Source organism: Ctenocephalides felis, unplaced genomic scaffold (genome assembly GCF_003426905.1).
Source record: "Ctenocephalides felis isolate EL2017-DRISC unplaced genomic scaffold, ASM342690v1 CF-g0.4_SCAFFOLD_03571, whole genome shotgun sequence".
Taxonomy (NCBI): domain Eukaryota; kingdom Metazoa; phylum Arthropoda; class Insecta; order Siphonaptera; family Pulicidae; genus Ctenocephalides; species Ctenocephalides felis.
Window position 1 is genome coordinate 67,627,861 of NW_020539725.1, and position 23,796 is coordinate 67,651,656.

A 23,796-nucleotide genomic window follows, 5' to 3' on the forward strand; every position below is an offset into this window, starting at 1 on the left:
AGTAAATTGTTGCTTAAATCATTCAAATCGGATGCTCCGCTCTCTGATTTTTTTTACACTTTTTGCTCTTCAAGGCGGGACCTGCCTTTTTCAAAAACTAATCAATTACATTTTTCAGACGAGTTTGCTTCCATAATGAGAAAGACTGAACTACATTCAAGGATTCCATTCAACATGGACGGAGGATTTGTACAACTATATTTCGGCAAAGTACGTATCATAAAAAAAACTATTTTTGAGTGCCTAGATCCTTACTCATTTTTTATTTTTTTAGAACAAAACAAGACAAATCAATTACGCTGAATTCAGTCAATTCCTGCACGATTTTCACGAAGAATACGCCATGGAAGCATTTAGGAGTCGAGACAAACACGGGACAGGGTTCATATCGGCTGTAGATTTTCAGGTAAAAAAATTACTGTTTTTGTGTAAGGATGTGGTTTAGTAATTTAGGTTTGTTACAGGATATTATGATCAATATAAAAAGCCATTTGCTGACGACGCAGGTTAAGGACAATTTTGTTTGCGGTTAGTATCTATATTGATTTTACAAGGATTTTAGTAGTTGACCAGCTTTATATTTATATTTTATATCCCAGATAACAAATGGAACAAGAGTATCATTCCCCTACTTCATGGCCTTCAATAGTCTTCTAAACAATATGGAATTGTTGAAAAGGGTTTATCTTCATGCAAGTGGTGGATCTAGGACGACTGCAGTCAGCAAAGAGGAACTTCTGCATTCTGCACAATGTATGAGCCAAATTACACCTTTGGAAGTTGATATTTTATATCAACTTACCGGTCTACTTCATCAAACTGGGTAAGGGACGGAGGAAAACTTTAGTACAAACAACTTTAGTTGTAACAATTTTTAACTTGATTATTTTGCTGCACTTTAATGTATTAATGCCACCTTGAATATAACAATTTATTTTTATTTCTTACCGCTTTTTGCACAATTTCTTTGCTGCAGAAAGTGGAAATGGATAGCAGGGAAAAAGACTCCAGTGAAAGTCAGGTTGTTTGCACCTTATTGCACAAAGCACACAAAAATTATTTTTATTTATTAAATAATATCTATATTTTTTTCATTTATCTTTCAGTCGAATTGTATACAATGATCTGAATGTGATAGCACCTGAACAGTACATAAGGCATATAACCAAAAGGCTGGCAGAGATCAGAGCTGTCTCGAAACCTGAAGATCGAGGAGTTTTTATGCAGATTTTGGAAAGTGGATATCGATTTATACTGGGATCGATAGCTGGAGGTAAGTTTAATTTTTGGAAAAGTAGGAGGTTGCTTAAGTCGTACTACGGCCTAAGTCGTACCACTTTCTATATATATATTTCCAATTAACCTGTACGACCTTTCTAGGTCGCACCACTGCCTGAGTTTTACCTACTGCCTAAGTCGTACCACTTTTGTAGGTCGTACCACTTTTAGGGTGTGACCACTTTTTAGTTCCTACCATTTTTTTGAGCCGTACTACTTTTTTTTGGATCGTACGACTTCTTGGGTCGTGCTACTTCTTAAGTCGTACCACACTTTTTTGGGTTCGCACCACTTTTTTTTGGGTTGTACCATTTTTTTAGGTCGTACTACATCCTAAGTCGTACCACTTTTTGGGTCGTACCACTTTATTGGGTCATATCACTTGTTAGGTCGTACTATTTCCTAAGTCGTACCACATGTTCTTAGGGTCGTACCACTTTTTTGAGTTTGTACTACTTTCTTAGGTCTTACAACTTTCTAAGTCATACCACTGTCTTAGTCCTAACACTTTTTCTAGGTCGTACTATTTCCTAAGTCGTACCATACTTTTTTGGGGTCGTACCACTGTTTTTAGGTCATACCACTTTTTTAGGCCGTACCACTTTTTTTAGGTCATACCACTTTTTTAGGCCGTACCACTTGTTTAGGCCAAACCACTTTTTTGGATCGTACCACTTTTTTAGGTTGTACCACTTTGTTGAGGTCGTACTACTTTTTGGGGGTTGTACCACTTTTTTAGGTCGTACCACTTTTTAGATCGTACCACTTTTTAGATCGTATCACTTTGTTGGGGCTGTACCACTTTGTTGGTGTTGTACCACTTTGCTGGGGTTGTACCACTTTTTTGGGTTTTCACCACTTTTTTGGGTGATACCACTTGTTATGGGTTGTACCACTTTTTTGGATCGTACCACTTTTTTAGGCCTTACCATTTTTTTTAGATCGTACCACTTTTTTAGGTCGTACTACTTTCTAAGTCGTACCACTATTTGGGTCGTACCACTATTTGGGTCGTACCACTTTTTGAATTGTACCATTTTTTTGGGTTTGTACCACTTTTTTAGGTCAAACCACTTTTTTAGGTCATACTATTTCCTAAGTGGTACCACTTTTTGGGTCGTACCACTTTTTAGATCTACCACTTTTTTAGGTAGTACTTACGTCTTAAATCATTTTTTATCATAAAAGATCTATTTCTAACGTTTTTGCTTGATTCTCCGAAACCGCTGGACCTGCTTTTCGTAAAAATTAAACAATTTTTTACTCCGTCAATCTAAATGAAATATTTTTGGATCATTCTAATCCAATGATTCGTTGTCTCAGAAACTGAATTGCCAATTTTTGCATGTTTTACGTATCTCCGCAGTTGTGGGATCTGCCTTGGCTAAAAACTAATAAAAACGCCTCACTGACAATAGGAATCGAATATTTTTTGAATCATTCAAATCGGTTCAGCGGTGCTCATGAAATTGTTGACGTAATATTACACACACATATCGTGTAATTTTTGTAGAGTATGCCAAAATGTTCAGAAACCTTTGAAACGTGAAGGATATGCAAAAATTTTCATTTTGTAATTTTTGTAGATACTATAACTTACGCTACGGAAAGTTAATAAATATAATCAAAGCTAAACAAGTTTTACTTCAATAATGTTATTACACAATCGTAGTAGGGATGAGACCGAAGCCAAACTTAGTAAATATCTTTTTGAAGCGAAAGTAATACTATAACACTAAAAATTTAATTTTGATAGGGCTAAAGATGTTTTACTTCAGTCACGTGACCTAAAACATTCCTGTGTCTTTTATATTTTAGCTGTTGGAGCAACAGCCGTCTATCCCATAGATTTGGTAAAAACTCGGATGCAAAATCAAAGATCTGGATCATTCGTTGGCGAATTAGCTTATAGGAACTCCTGGGACTGTTGCAAAAAGGTAAAAATATGCCACAAGAATAATTGGATAAATTTATTTTTTTGCTTTTTGGCTTGTGTTAATTTTGCAAAATTTTTAATGCACAGCAAATGCTACTTTACAATCACTTACATTTTGGTTGTGTCATTTAAATATTTTGAATATGTTTCACGAATTTTGAAATCGTGTTTCTTTTCCGTAGCAAGCAAATGCCATCAAGGTAATTTTGCCATTTTTTATTTTAATCAGTAAATGAATAATTAAAAAAAAAATTATATTAACTAAAGCTGATAATTTTAACTGAGTCATTTATTTTTTAAGGTTTTAAGGCACGAAGGTTTCACAGGCCTTTACAGAGGCCTAGTGCCCCAACTTATAGGAGTAGCCCCCGAAAAGGCCATAAAATTGACGGTGAATGATTTTGTTCGCGATAAATTGGTGGATAAGCATGGAAATCTTAGTGTCTATGCTGAAATTTTATCAGGAGCTTCTGTAAGTTAAAAATGAAAAAAAAAAATAGTTTGTTTATAATTTTGATTGTAAATTGAATTTTGTTTTTGCAGGCTGGTGCATCACAAGTTATATTTACGAATCCTTTAGAGATTGTCAAAATTCGGTTACAAGTAAGTTGAAGAATATTTGTATGACATTTTAATATTATATTAGTAAAAATAGACATTCAATAAAATTTAGTAAAATTTAGGAAAAGCATAATGAAATTTTAAATAAAACTTCGTTTGGAACATTTTTCTTGTAATATATTTAAAAAAGTGTGATAATTTTGGACATTTTTTTATATTTTTTTGGAATACGTTGGAAATTTTGTTCCGGACTATGTATTTGTTTTATATACATCACACAAAACTAGACAAAATTTACTAACATCTCGTAAAAGTTAATAAATTCACTTGGATATTGAAATTTTGAATAATTCGTAGTTGAAATGCAGACTTTAGTATTTATATAACTTGCAATTGCAATATATGGATCTAGGACATGTTTTTACTTTTGTTCAAATAACTTTTAATTTTCATCTCGGACATTATAATTTGTTTGCGTTACTCAAAAGTAGATAAAATTTACTAAAATCTAGTGAAAATTGTTGTATAAACTGGGATAGTGAAATTTTGAACAATTCATAGTAAAAATGCAGACTTTAGTATTTATATAATTTGCAAATGCAATATATAAATTTAGCTTTTTTTTACTTTAGTAGATAAAATTGACTAAAATTTAGTAAAAACTGTTATATACACATGCATATTGAAATTTTGAATAAATCGCAGTTGAAATGCGGACTTTAGTATTTCCATAATGTGCATTATATAATTATAGAACATTTTTTTACGTTTCTTCAAATAACTTTTAATTTTTATTCTGGGAATTATATTTTGTTGATATTACTAAAAACTAGACAAAATTTACTAAAATCTAGTAGGAAACTTTGTATACTCTTTGATATTAGAATTTTCAATAATTCATAGTTGAAATGCGGTCTTCAGTATTTTATGGATTTAGTACAATTCTCACTTTTTTCTAAAAAACTTTCAATTTTCATTTTGGGTATTATATTTTGTTGACATTACTAAAAACTAGATAAAATTTACTAATCGAATTTTTGAATAAACTGAGTTGCGATAGACGTTTTATATTATATCAGTATCTATCTATTAGTTTGGGGAAAAAGAAAACCACTATTTTTTCATGTAAAAGTTCATATAAAAATAATTGATTTTTTTCTCCAAACCTTAAATAATAAATAGCATTTTCACTCATAATAACAACATTCAGTATATTAAAAAATTAATTAACGCATATATATACGAGTATATATTAAGCAAACCATATAAATTAAACAATTTGATTTAGTATGCTTTTTTATCAATATCGAATAAAATAGGAGGAGTTCAGACATCAATTTATATAATAAACTATATAAAATAAAATCATCTTCATAATTATAGCCAAAAAAAATTTTTTTTTATTTAGATTTAAATTTTATATTGAAATTTTAATTTTATTTACTTGAATAAAATATATAGAATTCAGCTATGAGTTCATGATCTTTAATTCCTGGATACCTTATTAACTCTTACTAATTTATATTTTACCACTTACCAGGTTGCTGGTGAATTAGCAGACGGCGGCCGCAAGATCAGTGCCCTTTCGGTGGTGCGCGATTTGGGCTTCTTCGGGCTCTACAAGGGATTCCGGGCCTGTCTTTTGCGAGACATGCCTTTCAGCGCGATCTACTTTCCCACATACGCCCACACTAAAGCGGCCCTGGCGGACGAACAAGGGTAAAAAAATAATACATTATAGTAATTTATTATTGAATCAAATTGGATAAAAATATAATAAGAAGACTTACAATTATCCGATATCATCCCAAAAGTTGTTTAAGTTATATTTTAATTAATATTACAGTTTATAATATCACATTATGTATGTTTTTGTATTTTATTCATTTAGCTATTTTTATTGAGCTTATTGAATAATCATATCTGTCTAAATGAAAGCTGATTATTCCGACTGGAAATTTTGTTTTGAATTTGAAGGATGGAAGAGAATCTCAGAGCACCCTGATTTTTATAAATATATTAATTAAATTGATTAAATATTTTTGATAGCTATTATGTTATATTATGTTAAATTATAAATGTGTTTGAAAATTCAGGGTCAGCACCATCTTTGTTTAGTTGGAGTTAGTAGACCATTTTTTCCATTTACATCGAACTTAAATTTATTTGTATCGTTTTATTTAATTATCATGGTGAAATATAAAATGCATAAAAATTCAAAGAGGCCAAAATAAAAATATGATAATTATACCCAATAAATATAAAAATAAAAATATACCCAACTCACTTGCCAGAGAAGAAAACCACAACATTACCAGGGCAAGATTGAAACAGAACATTATGTTACATTAATATTTATCAATCTCAGAAGAATCTCTATTTTTAAAGTTTTTTTTAATCCTTGTTGGCCATTTCAGGACAGGTGTACAAATTACTATATAATAAAAACAAATACATCACCTTATCGATTTTATCAAAGTATATTTTTTATTATACAAATCTTATAATCGGTATAAATTTAGATATAATCATCCCTTATCTCTGCTTATGGCTGGTGTGATTTCTGGAGTGCCTGCAGCAGCTCTGGTGACTCCTGCTGATGTCATCAAAACCAGGTTGCAGGTTGTTGCAAGACAAGGTAAATTATTATAATAATAAAAATAATAGTAACTAGGTGTTAGTGGCATTTTGCCTTATTACAAGTTGCACAAACTTTGCGATACGAGTAAAATTTATTATTAATTTTAAAATTAATAAGAAATCAATATATGAAGTGTACCAGCTTGATGTAGGGTATCATAATTAGAGAAACAGTTACGGGATTATTAATTTTGTACAAAATTGCCAAATATGTTAGTTATTTTCAAAGAGACTAAATCAAATTTTGAATTACTAATACGCCTACTTTTTCCAATTTGGTGCTAAGTTATATTTAGAGAGACTAAAAATGTCGACAAATACCAGGAGTTTGGATAAACGTCTTTTTTAAAAAATACTCTATAAAGTATTATTTATTTGACTAACGACAAGCAACATATTTGCTCAAACTCTGTATAAATTTTTAAATAGGCGTCCAAAGTAATATTAATTTAATCAATATATCACCATTTTGTGATACGAATTTTCAGTTACTAATTTATAATTCAATTTGAATTTAACTTTCATCGATATCTTTTATCTGGTTTTAGGTCAAACTTCCTACACTGGTGTGATTGATGCAGCCAGAAAAATTCACAGGGAAGAAGGTGCAAGGGCGTTTTGGAAAGGTTCCTTAGCAAGGGTTTGCAGGAGTTCGCCCCAATTCGGTGTCACGTTGGTCACTTATGAACTTTTGCAGAGGATGTTTTATATTGACTTTGGTGGAAGGTAATTGATAGAATAATCGAGTTAGTTTTTGAAAGGGTTAATTTAAATTCACGCCAGAAAAGCACAACTAATTTTTTGAAAATTAGATGAATTTTTTGATGAAATTAAACGACTTGTCGTAGGGCCGGAATAATTTAGTATGTTCTTTAGGACCATGATACCTATCATCTTGAACAATTTCATCGAAATTGTGGAAGTAAATATTTTCAAAAATTAATTGCGAAGAAGTGCATCGGTTGATTTTTTCCAAATGTAATCAGCATGATTTCCAAATGATATCTTTCGAACAATTTTAGAATTTTGAAAATTGTTTCAGGATTTTTTGCAAAAACTTTGTTGAAAAATTTTATACTTAGGCATTAACATGAGTTAGATATAAGAGTCGTATAAATTGCTTTAAACTTTTGCATTCGTTGAGCATGAAAATGTCAAGGTCAAATTTTGGTACGAACCCCTATTTTGATACCAAACGATTTAGAATGATTTTAAATGTCTAGAAAACACAAAATTTTTAATAAAATGATGCTTGTTAATAAAATTAGCTTTGTAACAGTGACATAAATATTTTTCTTTCAATAAAATTCATGGAAGAAGCTCAGCAGTTTCTATAAAATTAGAAGAAAGTGCAAAATTTTTAAATTACTCAAAGAATTTGCTAATTTTATATTTCCTCGACGTTTTAAATCATTCTGAATCGCATGAGACTGAATTTGGGATTAGATGTGTTCGTGTGTGTGTGTGAGCCTATTTTTGACAATTCATCGACATTTACTAAAAAACGGCTCGATAGGTTCAAAAAATTTGAATGTCATTCGATGTATCTCGATAAGGACTATCGGCAAGCCATTTCTTAGTAATTAGGAAAAAAGTGACAAATATTCATCCATATTTTAGCCAAAAAATTGATTCGGTTTTAAAAATTCAAAAATCGATATAAAGAAATTAGTTGAGAATCGACGATTTTTACGATTTTTTATTTGACAATAGATTTCATGGTCTTTTAGGTCATACTAAAATATAGGCTTAAATTATAGGCCCAACGACAAGTGGTTTAATTTGGGAAATTCGTCAAAGTTTGTAAAAATTAGTGACAATTTTTTGGCGTTTGTGAAAATTAGACCTTGCATCGAAGTTTTCTCAAAAACGTCTGAACCGATTTCAATAATTTAGAAGCCATTCGATGTATCTCGATAAAGACTATCGTTTATCAGATTTGTGCGATGATCGCCCGAGCCGTTTCTTAGTAATTAAACGAAAAGTGAAATTTGTTTGTCCACGTTTTAGCCAAAAATTCTGACTCAATTTTAAAAATTGCAAAACTATACAGAATATATAATTTGAGAATTGCGCTGATTAGTTTTAATTAAAACCGTTAAATTTTTTTTTCGATATTTTTTATATTCATATGCATCCTAGTCCTAAAGAACATTTTGAACTTCACGGCTCTACGGTAAGTAGGATAATTTTAAAAATTCATTGAAGTTTGAAAAAAATCGCTCTTGTGCGATGCGATGAGTCAGAATTTGAATACCACAAATTTAAAAACCATTTTTTGGGAATCAGCGGAAAAATAAGTCTACATAATTTCTCTAGTTGTGTAAAAAATGTTACAATTAATTTAAATCATTCAATAATATCAAGGATTACGTACATGATAAACGTAATCGTGCAGTTGAAATAATTTTATTTAAATATCTAAATCTTAATTTTGATTTTTTAAGTCACTAGTCATTACACGTGTCAGAAAGTTCATGCAACTTGCCTCAAGGCATAATGCCACTCTCAACTAGTTTATTACATTTTCCTCTTCCGGCAGTCGTCCTGCCGGTTCCGAAGCCTTCGCCTCGGGCAAACCCGACGAGCCGGCGCCCGCGCCCGATCACGTCGGCGGCTACCAGGCCGCCCTGCCCGTCCTGGACGGAATCGAGACTAAATTCGGCCTGCTGCTACCCAGGTTCGCGTCGACGATAACGCAACGAGGGCAGAAGGAGGCCAGTTAGAAATAGACTAGAGTAGAATAAATCAATTTTATATTTAATAGAAATTTATGGACTCGAAGAAGAAAAAGAAGAACTTGTATATTTTTGGAAAATAAGAAAATTATAAATGGATCAAGTGAGAAGATAAGTGAGGTATTATGTGATATTTTGGAATGTGCTTGGTGCTAATTTTGGTTCCAATATATTTTTTGATATTAAGCTTACATTGTTTCAATGGTTTTACAGATACTTTGCAATGATGAAAACACCCACACACAATCACACACACACACACACATATATATATATATATATATATATATATATAGGGTAGTCCTTAATTTGAATATTTTTGATTTTTTTTACTACCAAGGGCTTAAAAGCTTCTAAATTCATAAAAAACATTTCTCGGAAAGTTATAGCTATATTTTATAAAATATATAAAATTTTTGTTGTAAACTATTTATTTATGATCAATATAAGCAAATACAATGTTACTCTCAATATTTTGATTTACTAGTCGCTATAAAATTCTGAAAAACAAATAAAATTTTACCCATGTTATTTTTATAAGAAATTTTGGTTGAAGTGTGGACTATCTTAAAGTTAATATTAAGAGCTGAAACTTTCAGGCGAATGTTTTTTTAAATTTGGAAGCATTTAAGCTCCTGTAAGCAAAGAAATTTAAAAATATCCATACTAAGGACCACCCAGTGCTTATTCCTCGTATATATTCCAAAAATATTTATTTGCAGCCAAATAGTCGAAATAAAAATCAATGAATAATTGACTATTTATTTTATACGTTTTGGTGCTGTATGTGTCTCATCATTCAGCATGTTTAACAAATTTTAAAAAAGTGTTCTACAAAATGTTTTGTATTGTAAATCATTATTAAATGTTGTAGGGTAAGTTTACAATAATGATTAACAATAAATAATTAACATATCTGTAATACAAAAAATCCGAATCAATGAAAGACTATGTTTTCGAAACATGTTATTAATTTAAACCATACTTTTATTACTAAGATTTTTATTATTCTGCATAAATAAGAAAATTATTACAACGTAATTATGATCTTTTAGTACATGATTGTTACCATAATTTTATCAATTATTTCAAAATTTCTTTCAATTATGTGCTGAATGGTGACATACATTCAGTGTCGAAACGTACATAATAATTAGTTGATAACTTGTTTTTTTTTTAATTTTGACTATTTGGCTGCAAATAAACGAACAAAAAATCTAAATTTTATTTATACATTTTCATCGTACCATTTTTTTTCAAAAAAATTGTTTTCCCTTCTTCAGAAACTATTGATAACGAATAAAAAAATTATGCACTTTTCATTTTATTTTTTCAAAAATTAAATGCGAAACGTCAATTCCATAAAAATCACATTTAATATACAAAAAATAAATCATTTTAGCAGCGAAAAATTTTCTCATGCTTAAGTGATATATATTTATTAACATAATAAATTTACAAACATAATAAAACAAATCAAAAACAACGAAATATAAAATTCTTTTTAGTACTTGTACATATTACTTATATATTGTATATATTTCAACACATATTTTATTTTGGACAAGTAATTTATCTATTAGATATTTCCAATTATAATTCTTACATTTTGATGAGATTAACTTATAAATAAATTCTATATATATATATATATATATATATATATATATATGTAATATATTATATATAATAAACTAGTTATTAATTATATTCTATAGTTAGATGTATGACATCTAGGTGAATTTAAAATTCGAAACGGCTTTATGAAATTATGAACCAAGTACCTGACGTTGATGAGAATAAATTAAATTGAATTAAAATGTGAATTTTAGGACTTTTTCAAATTTACTAGGATACTAAGTAGACAAAAAATATATCTTTATAAATAAATTAATAAATGCATGTTGAATACAAAATGTTATTGTCGTACCTATACTGTAATTTCTGAGGTTGGTTGTGAGAAATATGTGAAGATAAAAAAGTTAAAAAATGATATTTGTTAACTAATTGGTTTAGTCATAACATTTTTTTTTAGATTTTTTTAGTATATTTTTGTATAAGCTAAAGGAGCACGAATTAAGTGTGTGGTTTACTCACTGCAACGCATACCACATATAAATATTTCTAGGACATATTAATAGTCCAGCCTAAACCTGATTTCGCTTAGGTTAGATTTGTGTAATAATAGTATAATTCGATTACATTACAAAAAAAATGTAAAACATTTTTTAAATTTTTTATAATTCTAGTTACGAGTATATTGCGGTGTTTATTTTTTTTTGGTTTTCAGTTTTCTATAAATATTTTTATTTTTCAAAGTTCTAATTTAATGTTTTGTTCCTTCTGGAATGATTACTGAATGATGTCTCATATCGATCGTCGAAACGTTTAGATTAAAATGTATATATATTGCTCTGATTTTTTAATTTGGCTAAATAGGTCCTAAATAATTCACTTAACACATACTTCTCAAAATCAACAAAAATTTCAAGTCTAAATTCATTTTTTAAAAATCAGTATCGAATATTTTTAACACTATCATTTTTTTTACATGTATTAATCTGTATAAAAATGTGTACCTTAGATACCCTAATTAGGGTTATTTTAATAAGAAGCACTTTAATTATAAGGGTGCTTTAATTAGAGGTCTCTTAAATAGGGGTATCTAAATTAGGAGTACCTTAATTATGTACTTTATTTTAATACTTTAATTAGAGGAAGCACTAGGGGTAGATCAAAGTACTCTTACTTTAACCAGAGGTACTTTAATTAGGGGTATCTTAATTAGAGGTACTTTATTGAAGACCTACGATAAGATTTACCTTAATACACACATAAGAAAAACTATTTAATACTGGTTAACAAGAACGATGAAAATGTTTTTGGACTTGATGATACCTTGGTAAGTTTCATCACACTATTTTCTCTATGCACATCATTTAATTCTTCTTATATATATATTAGGGTAGTCCTTAATATGGACATTTTCGAATTTCTTTGCTCCTAAGGGCTCAAATGCTTCCAAATTAATAGAAAATAATTCTCTAAAAGTTTTAGCTCTTAATATCAACATTTAGATAGAGCGCATTTCTATCAAAGTTTTGTATGGTAATAGCATGAAAACATTTTCAAAAATTTAAAAAATGTTTTTTAGATATAATTTAGCGAACAAATAAATGAGTTTTATTCAAAATTCGAGCTATACCTAAGAAAAACATATAATTTTCAAAAAATTTTCAATGCTATTACCATACAAAACTTTGATTGAATTGCGCACTATCTAAAAGTTAATATTAAGAGCTAAAACTTTCAGAGAATTGTTTTTTATCAACTTGGAACCATTTGAGCCCTTGAGAGCAAGGAAATTTGAGAATGTCCATATTAAGGACCACCCTAATATATATATATATATATATATATATATATTAATAATTTTTTATCCTAGTGATATATTGCACAAACTTTCAAAGTTTATATGAAGTTAGTGCAACTATTATGAATGAATGTCTAAAAGTTTGTGACAGAGCTTGTGTCTTTAGAAAGAAAACTAATTAAAGTTTCTATAAAAAACAAAACTTATACAAACCTATGAAAAAGCTGTTATTGATATTTATAATTATAGAATGATAATTATATAAATATATATTTCTTTAATACAGATTATTTTCTAAATAAATGTCATGTATTTTATTTAGAAACTTATAAAGGCTTAATTAATACGAAGAAGATATTTTATCTATTTAATTTTTTTCTAAGAAGTTTTGCCTTAAGGCAAGTTACCTTAGATTAAACAATTGTATCAAGGCAAGAGCAAAAAAATTATTAAAAGTTTTTCTTCCTACGTGCTTTTAACTTTTCTGCTTTTCTCTTGACCATGTTGCGTTTTGACTTGACTAAAAATATACCAAAAAACACTTTAAACTTTTCAAAAGGCATCCACAAAAAATTTACATATCGCTCCATTATAAATTCATTCAGAAATTTTCTTTGCCAAAGTTTTCTTTGGATTAAAAGTCTCGTCCTCGAGGATCAAACAAATAATTTAGAGGCGTCGTTATTTTTGGCGAAAATCGAATCAGGGGACAATTTGCTTATTAATTACTTTTTGGAAATGTTTGAAAACGATGTACAAAGAATATTAATATAGGTAGTTGTTTTTAATTTTAATATAAAAAGGTGCTGCACTAGACACAAATAATTAAGAGACTTGATAAGAGAATTTTGCCATAAAAATACCAGGGATTTCTTATTTTTTTTACGGACTTTCTAGCTGAAATCAATATATCACTATAACAAGTATCAACTTTGCAGAAAAAGTTGCACTTTGTCAAATAAATTGGACTGTACATGCATAATTTTTTTATAAAAAATGATATCATTGCACAAAGTGCAAGATTATCATAATAAAGAGATTTTTCTAAGAAGACTTTCTTGTAAAAAAATACAAGATGTTGCAGATTTCTATTTCCATATAGCTAAACTAATATATTGTTATGGGTTTAATTTTTTTGGGTCAAATTTATTTTAATCTTCATAGAATGGGTATTTAAAAAATAAATTTAATCTTAAATATTCGCTCTCTTATCACAAGCACATAAATTGTCTTACTACTTATTTTTATTCATACCTGATTCATTTTTTCCAAATTTTGAAATTTTGAGATTCCATTTTTTGAAATTTTCCTTCCTCACTAATAATTATTAGTTTTTGTTTATAACATAGTTTTAATAATTAAATTAAACCATGTCGCACGGTCTAATAATTTTCGACTAAAAACGACAATGTCACCAAAACTAAACTAACTAAATGGACGGTCAATAAGTAGTAATTGTATGTTGAAGATGAACTGTCGATAAATAAATTGACCATTGATTATAGTGATTGTGGACGATCAATTTGAAGGCAGCGGAGGACAACATTTTTTTAAAATACTACTTACATTTAGTTTCTAACTCATAGGCAGCTTTTTTTTACTCTACTAGATTGATTGTAATAGTTTCTAGTAATTAAAAATTTATATAGTCTACAATTATGGCTCCTTATGGATCAGAGACATGGACTCTAATGAAGATATAAAGCTGAAGACAAAGGAAAAAGATAAAATTAACCGACGTGACATAAAAAATGTACTACAAATCTTTGGAAACAAAAAAAAACTCTACTGCCGGAAGGTTTCTGGATCAATTTTATGTGAATAATGTGCTTTTTCCTTATTCAAAAAAAAAATCTGACTTTTGCTGGAGATTTTGAAAATTCACATTTGTTGTGTTAATATAACATGAACATTTTTTTTCAATTTTGCTCTTACACATTTGTTGCGTAGATAACTTGCAAGTGAATTTGGATGATTCTCGAGATGACTTTTGTAATGAAGAGGTAAGAGGATAGAAGAATGGATTGCTTTTTGCCAATGACAGTAACAAAAATTTAATTTAATTTAATTTAAATTATTTTTATTAAATTGCTTTCAACCGCTGCCACCAAAAATTCATCAACCATATCGCGTCTCCAATTACCATTTCATCAACCGTGAAAATTTTACTATGCATATATAAAACAATGTATCACGATCGATTCTATTATTTGTTTTTAATAATTCTGCCGAATAATAGATAAATTTTTAATTTTTACAATAGAATAGTTGCTTTAAAATTTTGTATCATTTTTATTTTTACAATTTATTAGTTGTTTTAGGAATGGTGCAAGGATGTCGACAGTGCTAAGAAAGTTTTTGTGCCTAGAAACAATTTTTTTAATTTTAGTACTTTTCCAATTTAGAATTTGTCATAGTGTTCCGGTTACGAACAGGAGTTCCAGCAAAGCTTTTGGACTTTTTAGGAATTGCTTCAATGAGGTAATGAAAAATTATACTTATTAGGGTGGTCCCTAATATGGATATTTTCGAATTTTCTCGCTCCCAGGGGCTCAAATGCTTCCAAAATGATAAAAAAAACATTCTCTGAATAGCTCTTAATATTAACTCAGTCCGCACTTTAACCAAAGTTTCTTGGTTTTTCCTCATAAGCAGATATTTATTTTATAAAATAGATTAAATTTTTGTTGTAAATTTTGTATTCATGATCAAAATAAGCAAATACAGTGTTATTCTCAAAATTTTGATTCATTTGACGCTCAAAAAAACAAATAAAATTTTACCCATGTTATTTCCATAAGAAAGTTTGTTTGGGGTGCGGACTATCATAAAGTTACTATTAAAAGATAAAATATTCAGAGAATGTTTTTTTTACCAATTTGGAAGCATTTGAGATCCTGGGATCAAAGACTCGAAAATATCCATGTTAAGGACCACCCTAATATATATATGAAATAATTAGCAAATAAGTTAAAAAAAAACATTATTCATCAAGTTTGCTTTTGAAACTTTTAATATGTACCATGTAATAAATACAAATATATAAATATTAATATATGAACTTCTTGGGGTAGTTAATAAATAAATTAATTAATTAATTAATGGAGAGAGAAATCGAGGTCCAAATTATATATTTTGACTGAATTTTTGACCGAATTTCATTTATTAACTTGAATTCTCCTTTTCGTCTTCAGAGTTAGTTTTTGTCAATGTTACTTATAGTCCACATCTCTGATCCATTCTTGTAGTATTCCATGAGTTGTGTCTATAATTAGTGGCTTCATAATTAAATGATGATACACACCTACACCAGGTGAATTATATAATAATTGATTAAAATCATTTATATTAATTACCAGAGGCTTCTAATCTTACTAAATTATTACCAGTCATTTATTTTCAACGTCGTCTTGTTAACGGTTTCCTGGTGGAAACAAAATAAGTCATAAATAAGATTTATAGGAATTGAATAAGAATTTTTATTTTATGAATTATGGAAGTAATTTATTTTAAAAACAGGGATTTTTGGTGTTGAAAAAATAGGAAATTGATACCATCAATATGCCAGGAATTAGACAGACGATTCATGGTGTATGATGGGATATTGAATTTTAAGACTTTTCTGTTCTGTAAATAAATGTTAGATCATTTTTAATTTATAATCATGAATAATAAGTAATAAGGAATATACACAATATGTACATAACAACAAATTATGTGCGGTTATAAAATCATTTAATAAACAGACTTCGATATCATCAAGACTGTTTTTAATAAGTAGATATGTTATTGGAGACAAAAATGTTAAAATTTCTGAACACAAAAAAAAAATTAAAATACGGTTTTAAAAATTTTCAATATATTCAAATAAAGAATATATAAGCAAGAATTGATAGCGATTTAAAATTTCGATTCAACAAAAATTTAGATGTAAAATTTTGCAGAACCCCTTGGTCAATTTTTATTGGTCATCGTCAATTTTCAGATAAAATAAAAATGTCTTTGTACGAGTTGGTAGTGATAAATTGTCAAAAATCTATGATTTAAGTATGATCAGGCGTTTTACACATAAAATTTAACCTCCAAACCGCATTAACGTCAGATAACAATTTTATAATAAGTGCAACTTTTTGATGTCTCATTGTTAACACATACGTCAAGTTAGGTTTTATATATAAAACGCTTGATCATACTGCAAATACACAGCTTTTTGACAGTTTTTATCTCCAACTAATACGAAGATAGACCCCTAACATAATATTTTTATTTTATCTGAAAATTGACAATGAAGAATAAAAATTGACCAAGGAGTTTTGCAAAATTTTACATCTAAATTTTCTATTTTATCTGATTTTTATTTTATCAAAAATTGGCCCCTATACCTCTGTTTCACCAAAAACTTTCAATTCTATTAAATCATTTTTTATTATTTATTCATTTCATATTTTTTCAGAAAAAAGGACTGCAACCAATGATGGAGTGTATGAAAGAAGAAAGTCTCTTTCGAATTAAGAGGGCTCTTAATTTCGATACCCTTACTTTGTATGATGGTGTGAAACTGGTCAAGAATAGCAACAATTCTAGGTAATAATAATAATAAAAAAAACATACAAAATGAGCTGCAGAAATTTGTCGAATCTATTCTATCTATATATTTTTGGTCAACTTTTTGCAGAAATTCATCTGATGTCTATGAAGAACGAAAATCCAGGAACAAAGGTTGGATTGCTAGAGTTTTGGATGATGTTTCTGATTCCTTGGAAGATCATGTATTGCAAGTTGATCTTAAGAACTTAGTTGAAACAGGTAAACATTAACTAGATCAGATATTGACCTTATTTGGCACTAAAAAATCAGTGGAAACTGATAAAAGTTACATCTTCTTTAAAATTTCCATATTAAATTAACTTTTGGTTAGTTAGAGATTTAAGTTAATTAAATTAACTTTGGTTAGTTAGAGCTAAGTTAGAGATATCAACTTTGGTTGATATTAAATATCTATTAAATGACCATCAAACTCCAAGTGTTTTTATATTTTTTTTTAATTTTTGCACTAATCCACATCAGAAAATTTTTGGTAGTAACTTAGATTGTCTAAACCCAATGCCACTTCAGTCATTGGATCTCCGGGTATAAAAATCATTTTCAAACAAATTCTTATCAAATTGTATTTTAGGTCAACCAATAACCTACCATGTATCTTTTTCTTAGCCAGAGGTCGTCATAGTCATACCAAGGCCAACAAGATGATGCCAATAATGATGTTCGGCATAACCCTGATGGGGATGGTCCTGGTGCCCATGGGTTTCCAATTCCTGGCAGTTCTAGGAGGAAAGGCGTTGCTCCTGTCGAAGATGGCACTGTTGCTGTCGTCTTTGCAGGGATTGAAGAAGGTTCCTCATTATCTACTACACGGTTAACTGGTACACAGCCAGATCTCAAAAAATGAAATAGATTTATCGAAACGATAGGAAGAAATATATATTAGAAAAAAGTTAAAAGTAAAGAATTGTGAATACATCCGCAAAAATATGAATAGGAGTTACATTTATTAACTTCCCGTAGGGTAGTTAAAGTAATAGGCCGAAAATCGAAAATGAAATTTTTTGACTTTTGAAGGTTTCTGAACATTTTGGCATACCTCAGAAAATAATGATGTATGTGTGTGTATGTGTTTTGTATGTTCGCATTTTTTCGTCCACGTTTTCGGGCGCAAGGATCAACCGATTTGAATGGTTTAAAAAGCATTCGATCCCTATTGATAGGAAAATGTGCTGATTAGTTTTTGGCAAAGGCAGGTCCAGCCGTTACGGAGATACGGAGCAAAGAGTGCAGAAAATACAAATCAAGTTTTTGAGAGTATGAAGTATCGGATTTGAATGATCTAAAAAACATTCAATTTGTAACGATTGGAAAAAGAGGTGATTAGTTTTTGGCAAAGACAGGTCCCTCCATTTCGAAGATACTGAGCTAAATGTTCAAAAAATGGCAGTTTTCGAATGAACTAAGCGTCCGATTTGCATGACCTAAAAAACTTTCTGCTTGTATTGACAAAAACAATTGCTTTTGAGGATAAAAAATTATTACATCTTTTTCTATTTTTCATAAAATGTTTTGTAATTTTGGATTAAAAATTCAAAAAATTACCCAGGCTAAGCACAGTCTAAGCGCCACTCTGGTACAAATGTTTATCCAAGTGCGTTTAGACTGTTTATGTATTGGAGCACATTTCAAATTTTGTGAAAACTATTGAAAAATGTGAAAAAGCCGCCAAGCTAAGCACAGTATAAGTGAAAATGTCGCACAGAATTATTTGCAAATGCACTGTGACTATACGGGAGCACTTTTTCAATTTTGTGTAAATTAGGCAACTATTTTTTTTTTATTTGACTTCGAAATGAAATGACGATTGTTAATGTTCTGGAGATAAATTGAATAAAGATTTACATTTGATTTGCTAAGATATAACAAACAAGATAGCAAAAATAATGAAAGTTACAGTATTTGTAATAATATATTTGAAAACGTTTACAATTACTCGAATATTTCATAACGGTACGGGAAGTTTCAGCAATTTGTCTTAAGGCACGATGCCATACACCACTAGTTGTAAATTTAATATCACATAACATCTGATTTATTTAGATTCTATCCTTTATCTTGGCAGATTTTTGTAGCCAACTGTTCCATTAGACGACAAGCAAGTAGGAAGTAAGATTAATTAAAAATCTTATCCGAGAATAAACTTCCATATTTTCTAGTTCATTTAAATTTTATTGTTTTGGGGTTCACTAATATTTTTTTTTAAATTTTCAGGTAGCATCGACGAGCTACGCCCATGGCCTTTATGGTAGTTCACCGCCATATTACGATTGGGGACCCTACGAAAGGACCTCAGACTACTACCATCAGGCAATTCACGATGCCCAAAAACGATATTAGAGTAATAATGTTAAATATTTTAATTTAGAATTTTTTAATTAGAAAATAAACTCCTAACGCCTCCTAACTATTAATTTTTATGAAAGGACTGTAACACATATGAGATTTTTTTGGATTTTTTTTTAATATTTGGAGCAAGTCTAATTTTTTTAAAGCAAGTCTTAATTAGAATATAAACTCATATGCAATATTTTTATAAATGGATTGCAACCTATATGAAAATTTTTCTTTTTAGGATTTTTTTAAATATTTGGAGCATTTCAAATAATAATCTGCAGTTCGTTGTTTTTTTTTAATTGTAAGAAAGTCAGAATATCATTTCCTTAGTTGTATTATTTATTCGTTTATTTATTTATTTATTAGATAAGCTAGTTGTTAAATCTTATAGTAGATTGTAAGAACTGATTTTATATTAAAATTTTACATAGTTTGTTCCAGTTTGTCACTAATATTTTGTTTATTTATTTATTTTGTGAAATTTCTTGAGGGAAAACAAATAGAATTATTGGTAACTTCGTTGACAGGTATATAAATAAATAAAATAATATATAATTATGTTATATTATGGTGTTGACAAAAATGACAAAATATCACCTGAGAGAGGGAGGGGTATAGTACGATATCAAGTGTATTTTTTACCTGATTTTTTAAACAAAATCCAAATATTTTAAAAAAAAATCAAAAACTTTACAATTCTCGTGGGCGAGGAGGGGGTAATTTTGAATAACACGAAGGGAAAGGGATGAGTCCAAAAATCCTTAAAAAGTCGATCACGTGATTTCAGGACGCCCCAAGTAGACAAATAGAAAAATATGTAGACAAGTTAAAAAAAGATAAGCGAGTTGGAAGTTATAACTGGTAGATAAGTAAACAGGTAGACAGGCAAACAGATAATCGGGTGAAAAAGTTATATAAACATGTTATCAGATAGGCTTATAGATTGATAAACTTATAGCCAGGTAAGCTTATGAACAAGTAGACAGGTAGTCAGGTAAATTGGTGGACAGATAGACAGGTAGACAGGTAGTCAGATAAATTGGTGAACAGGTAGACAGAAAAATAGGTGAATAGGTGGATAAGTTAACAGGTAGACATACAGGCAAGTATACGAGCAGATAAATGAGTAGACAGGTAAACAGGTACATAAATTAATAGTTACAGATAAATAAATAGATTATACATACTGAAATAATTATATAATTATTAATTATATTATTGATTAAATAGATTATTTACGCATATCAGAAAGTACATGCAACTTGCCTTAAGGTAAAATACCGCTTACAACAGTTTATTTTTAATTTTCTGCACATAAGATTTCTTTTCATTGCCAATTTTATAATTAGAATGTTTGATCTTCAATAGTAATAAATATTTATCACTTAACTTGTTAATTTTGTTTGTTGTATCAAATTATTTTTGTTTGCCTTTAAAATAAATTGTACAAATTTTGTATATGAAAATTTCTTTTTAAAAAAAAAAAAAAAACTGAAAATAAACAGCTGTTATTTCTTCACAAGAATCAAACTCTAATACCAATTCACACCACCCAGAGGGCACTTCCATCTTCAATATTGATATTTTGACTCACCTTCAATCGATTTGTTTACCAACAGACGTTCTCATCTATACATTGTCTATGGTCTATGGACAGTCGACCTTACGACAAATTCCGAGCTCTAGAGCTTAGTTTCTGTCTGCCTTTGGCAGGCTCAACATCAACGGCGTATCGACCCGGGACGCCAAAGCAACCCGGGTCGATTCCGTCGTTGTATGCTCGAGAAGCCGAAATTAGCAGGCCAGTGGGATAGCGAAATTTTTATTTGGATTGGAGTTCTTGGATAACTTAGTGTGATAAGTGAGTATTATTTATGGATATATGATATATTTGTTGAGTTTGTGAACCCTCCTGAAACGCGGTTTCTGTACTACGCGGGGCTTTAACACGGTTTTTGTTTGCGCACGTGCTTTGAGTGCGACTTATGAATAACCTTGTAGTAACTTTAGAATTTTTGTGTAAAAGGTTGAAATATCAGTTTTGTTAGCGATTGTTTTAACTTTTACAGTTTGTTTGTATGTACATGCCAGGTTTTATCATAGCTGTGTACGATATCGGTTTTAGCACTTTCAAGGCTTCTTAGTCAGTTTTAAAATAATCAGTTTTTGTTGGAAAATAGTATTTTAATTCAGCTTATATTACATTTTTTTATGTTCAATACAATGAATATTTACAATTTGGTTTTCAGATTTATTAGTCTCCATATAGAAATGCGATTTGTATATTACTTGGTACCCACTCAATGCGTCATCGGAGTGTTGACTGCAGTTGTTGTTATTATATAACATTCTGATGATATATATTTGATATTATAATTATTTATGTATTCAATAAACCAAATAGATAACGGTAAAACTGGTTTTTGTGCAGTTTTGACTTTAGTTGCATAACACAGTAGTATTGTCTTTCGACGTTAACTTTGTATGCAAAGTTCTATCCATGACTCACGTCTACAAAATCAAATAGTTTTACAATTTCTTTTTGGATCAAATTTAATTTTAATAACTTTCCGTAGTGTTTTTTATATTTCTAATAATCTAATAATATATAAGATTGTCAAATATCTCCCTTCCGCCTTTTTGTATATAACCAAGAGCAAAAAAGCGGAAGGGAGATATTTGACAACCTAATATTATTTATAATATTGATAACTTTAATATTGATTTAATAAAAAATCTATCTTGTCTTGACTACTGATGTGAATCCAGTGCGTTTTTTATAATAATGTACCAAAAATCGAAAATATAAATTTTTGCATATTTTTACGTTTCAGAGGTTTCTGAACATTCTGGCATACCTAAGAAAAAATGGATGTGTGTTTGTTTTGTGTCCGCAATTTTTCGTCCACGTTTTCGGGCGCACGGATAAACCGATTTAAATGGTTAAAATAACATTAGATTCCTATTGACAGGAAGATGTGCTGATTAGTTTTTGGCAAATGCAGGTCCAGCCGTTTCGGAGATACGGAGCAAAGAGTGCAGAAAACAGAAATCAAGTTTTTGAGAATGGAGCATCCGATTTCAAAATTCCAAAAAACATTCAATTCGTAATGATGGGGAGAGGTGGTGATTAGTTTTTGGCAAGGTCAGGTCCAGTCGTTTCGGAGATTTCGAGCAAAATGTACAAATAATGGCAGGTTTTCTCTTAAAACGCCACTGTTAATTCTCAAATGTTTATTTATATACAAATAGTAATTTATATGTAAATAAAATGTCTCAAATGCAACGCAAAAACTGGTTTTACTGTACTTTATGGAAAAATAATCATTTAGACAGCACAACTATCTTTAATAACTAATTATCTTTTAGTTTGCGGTTAAAATTATCTTATCACATAATTTATAGTAAATATTAGCATTCAAATTTAATCGCATTGCATTGTCTTATTGCACAAATATTGACTGTTATTATAAATATTAAAATAAGTTGAGATGATGTTTTGTAGTTTAGTTTCAATTTTACATCGATAATGTAGTGTTTGGAATTAAAATTCAATAAAGTGTGCTATCGTCAATTTTTAATCATGGTAACTAATATTTTATTTTTACTGTTTTTTTCTTATTCTTTTTTTTAATTTTCAATATGTCTAGTGTTTTTAATTTAGTTTCAATTTTTGCCACAATTCTTTCAAAGTAATTCTAAATTCTATATACCTAATTTTTTCATGAATTCATATCATCTTAAAAATTCATCTTAAAATTCAATCTTCAATTTCGTCTTAAAAATTTTTGTTAAGGCTGTCCTTGAAAATTTCAGGCTTAAAATGTTCAGGTCGTGCTTATTAGTCGTAGTTTTTTCCTGAAATTGCAAATGTTATTTGGAAGGTTTCGTTAAAAAAATCTGAATTGAAAATTCTTGATTTTGCCTGAAAATTTCTCATTTTTTCCGATACTTTTTGATTTTTGTCAAAACGTTTTGATTCTGGTTGAAAATTTTTTTTTTCAATAATTCTAAATTCTATTATTTTAATTTTTTCATGAATTCATAATTTTTTTGTTTAAAAAATTAAGTTTTTTTATTTGCTTTAAATCTTTAGGTTGTGCTTATTAGTTGTACTTAAATTGCAAATGTTAATTGGAAGTATCTGGTTTTAGTAAAAAAAAATTTGCATTTGCTTGGAATTATTGATTTTGCTGGAAAATTTCTCATTTTTCTCGAAACTTTTTGATTTTTCTTAAACGTTTCGATTCTGATTGAAAATGTTGACTTCTGTGTGTTGACGATATTGATTGAGGATTTTTGGTATTTATGGAAAATTTTCGCAATTGTTT

The 23,796-nt window shown here is 29.2% G+C and overlaps 3 protein-coding genes across 4 annotated transcripts in view; all 3 read left to right on the forward strand.

The window, feature by feature from the left end:
- The window catches only part of LOC113386909 (calcium-binding mitochondrial carrier protein Aralar1-like), a gene marked incomplete at its 5' end in the record, with an annotated part of 29,720 nt that extends 20,321 nt beyond the window's left edge, over positions 1-9,399 (forward strand). Inside the window, 12 exon segments of the mRNA XM_026624665.1 lie at positions 119-210; positions 275-406; positions 465-528; positions 574-856; positions 1,101-1,273; positions 3,097-3,215; positions 3,516-3,686; positions 3,758-3,817; positions 5,316-5,494; positions 6,298-6,413; positions 6,964-7,141; positions 8,958-9,399. Coding sequence (XP_026480450.1) covers positions 119-210; positions 275-406; positions 465-528; positions 574-856; positions 1,101-1,273; positions 3,097-3,215; positions 3,516-3,686; positions 3,758-3,817; positions 5,316-5,494; positions 6,298-6,413; positions 6,964-7,141; positions 8,958-9,141 — 1,751 coding nt within the window.
- Positions 9,400-16,522: 7,123 nt separating this feature from the next.
- LOC113386595 lies at positions 16,523-19,468 on the forward strand. The gene is made up of 5 exons (XM_026624366.1): positions 16,523-16,540; positions 16,980-17,110; positions 17,202-17,332; positions 17,738-17,919; positions 19,343-19,468. The coding sequence occupies exons 1-5, from the start codon at positions 16,523-16,525 to the stop codon at positions 19,466-19,468; spliced, it is 588 nt and encodes a 195-aa protein (XP_026480151.1).
- Positions 19,469-21,173: 1,705 nt separating this feature from the next.
- LOC113386914 (corticotropin-releasing factor-binding protein-like) overlaps positions 21,174-23,796 on the forward strand; it is a 46,096-nt gene continuing 43,473 nt past the window's right edge. Inside the window, exon 1 of one of the 2 annotated variants that reach the window (XM_026624672.1) lies at positions 21,174-21,326. The gene's annotated coding sequence lies outside the window, so the exon portion shown is untranslated. Of the gene's footprint in view, positions 21,327-22,996; positions 23,052-23,796 lie in introns of those variants that run through there. The other variant, XM_026624673.1, reaches the window with a different exon arrangement.

Coding starts and splice junctions, on each gene's coding strand:
- LOC113386595 (XM_026624366.1), top strand. Junction 17,111..17,201: donor AAGAATAGCAACAATTCTAG/GTAATAATAATA, acceptor AACTTTTTGCAG/AAATTCATCTGATGTCTATG. Junction 17,333..17,737: donor TAAGAACTTAGTTGAAACAG/GTAAACATTAAC, acceptor TCTTTTTCTTAG/CCAGAGGTCGTCATAGTCAT.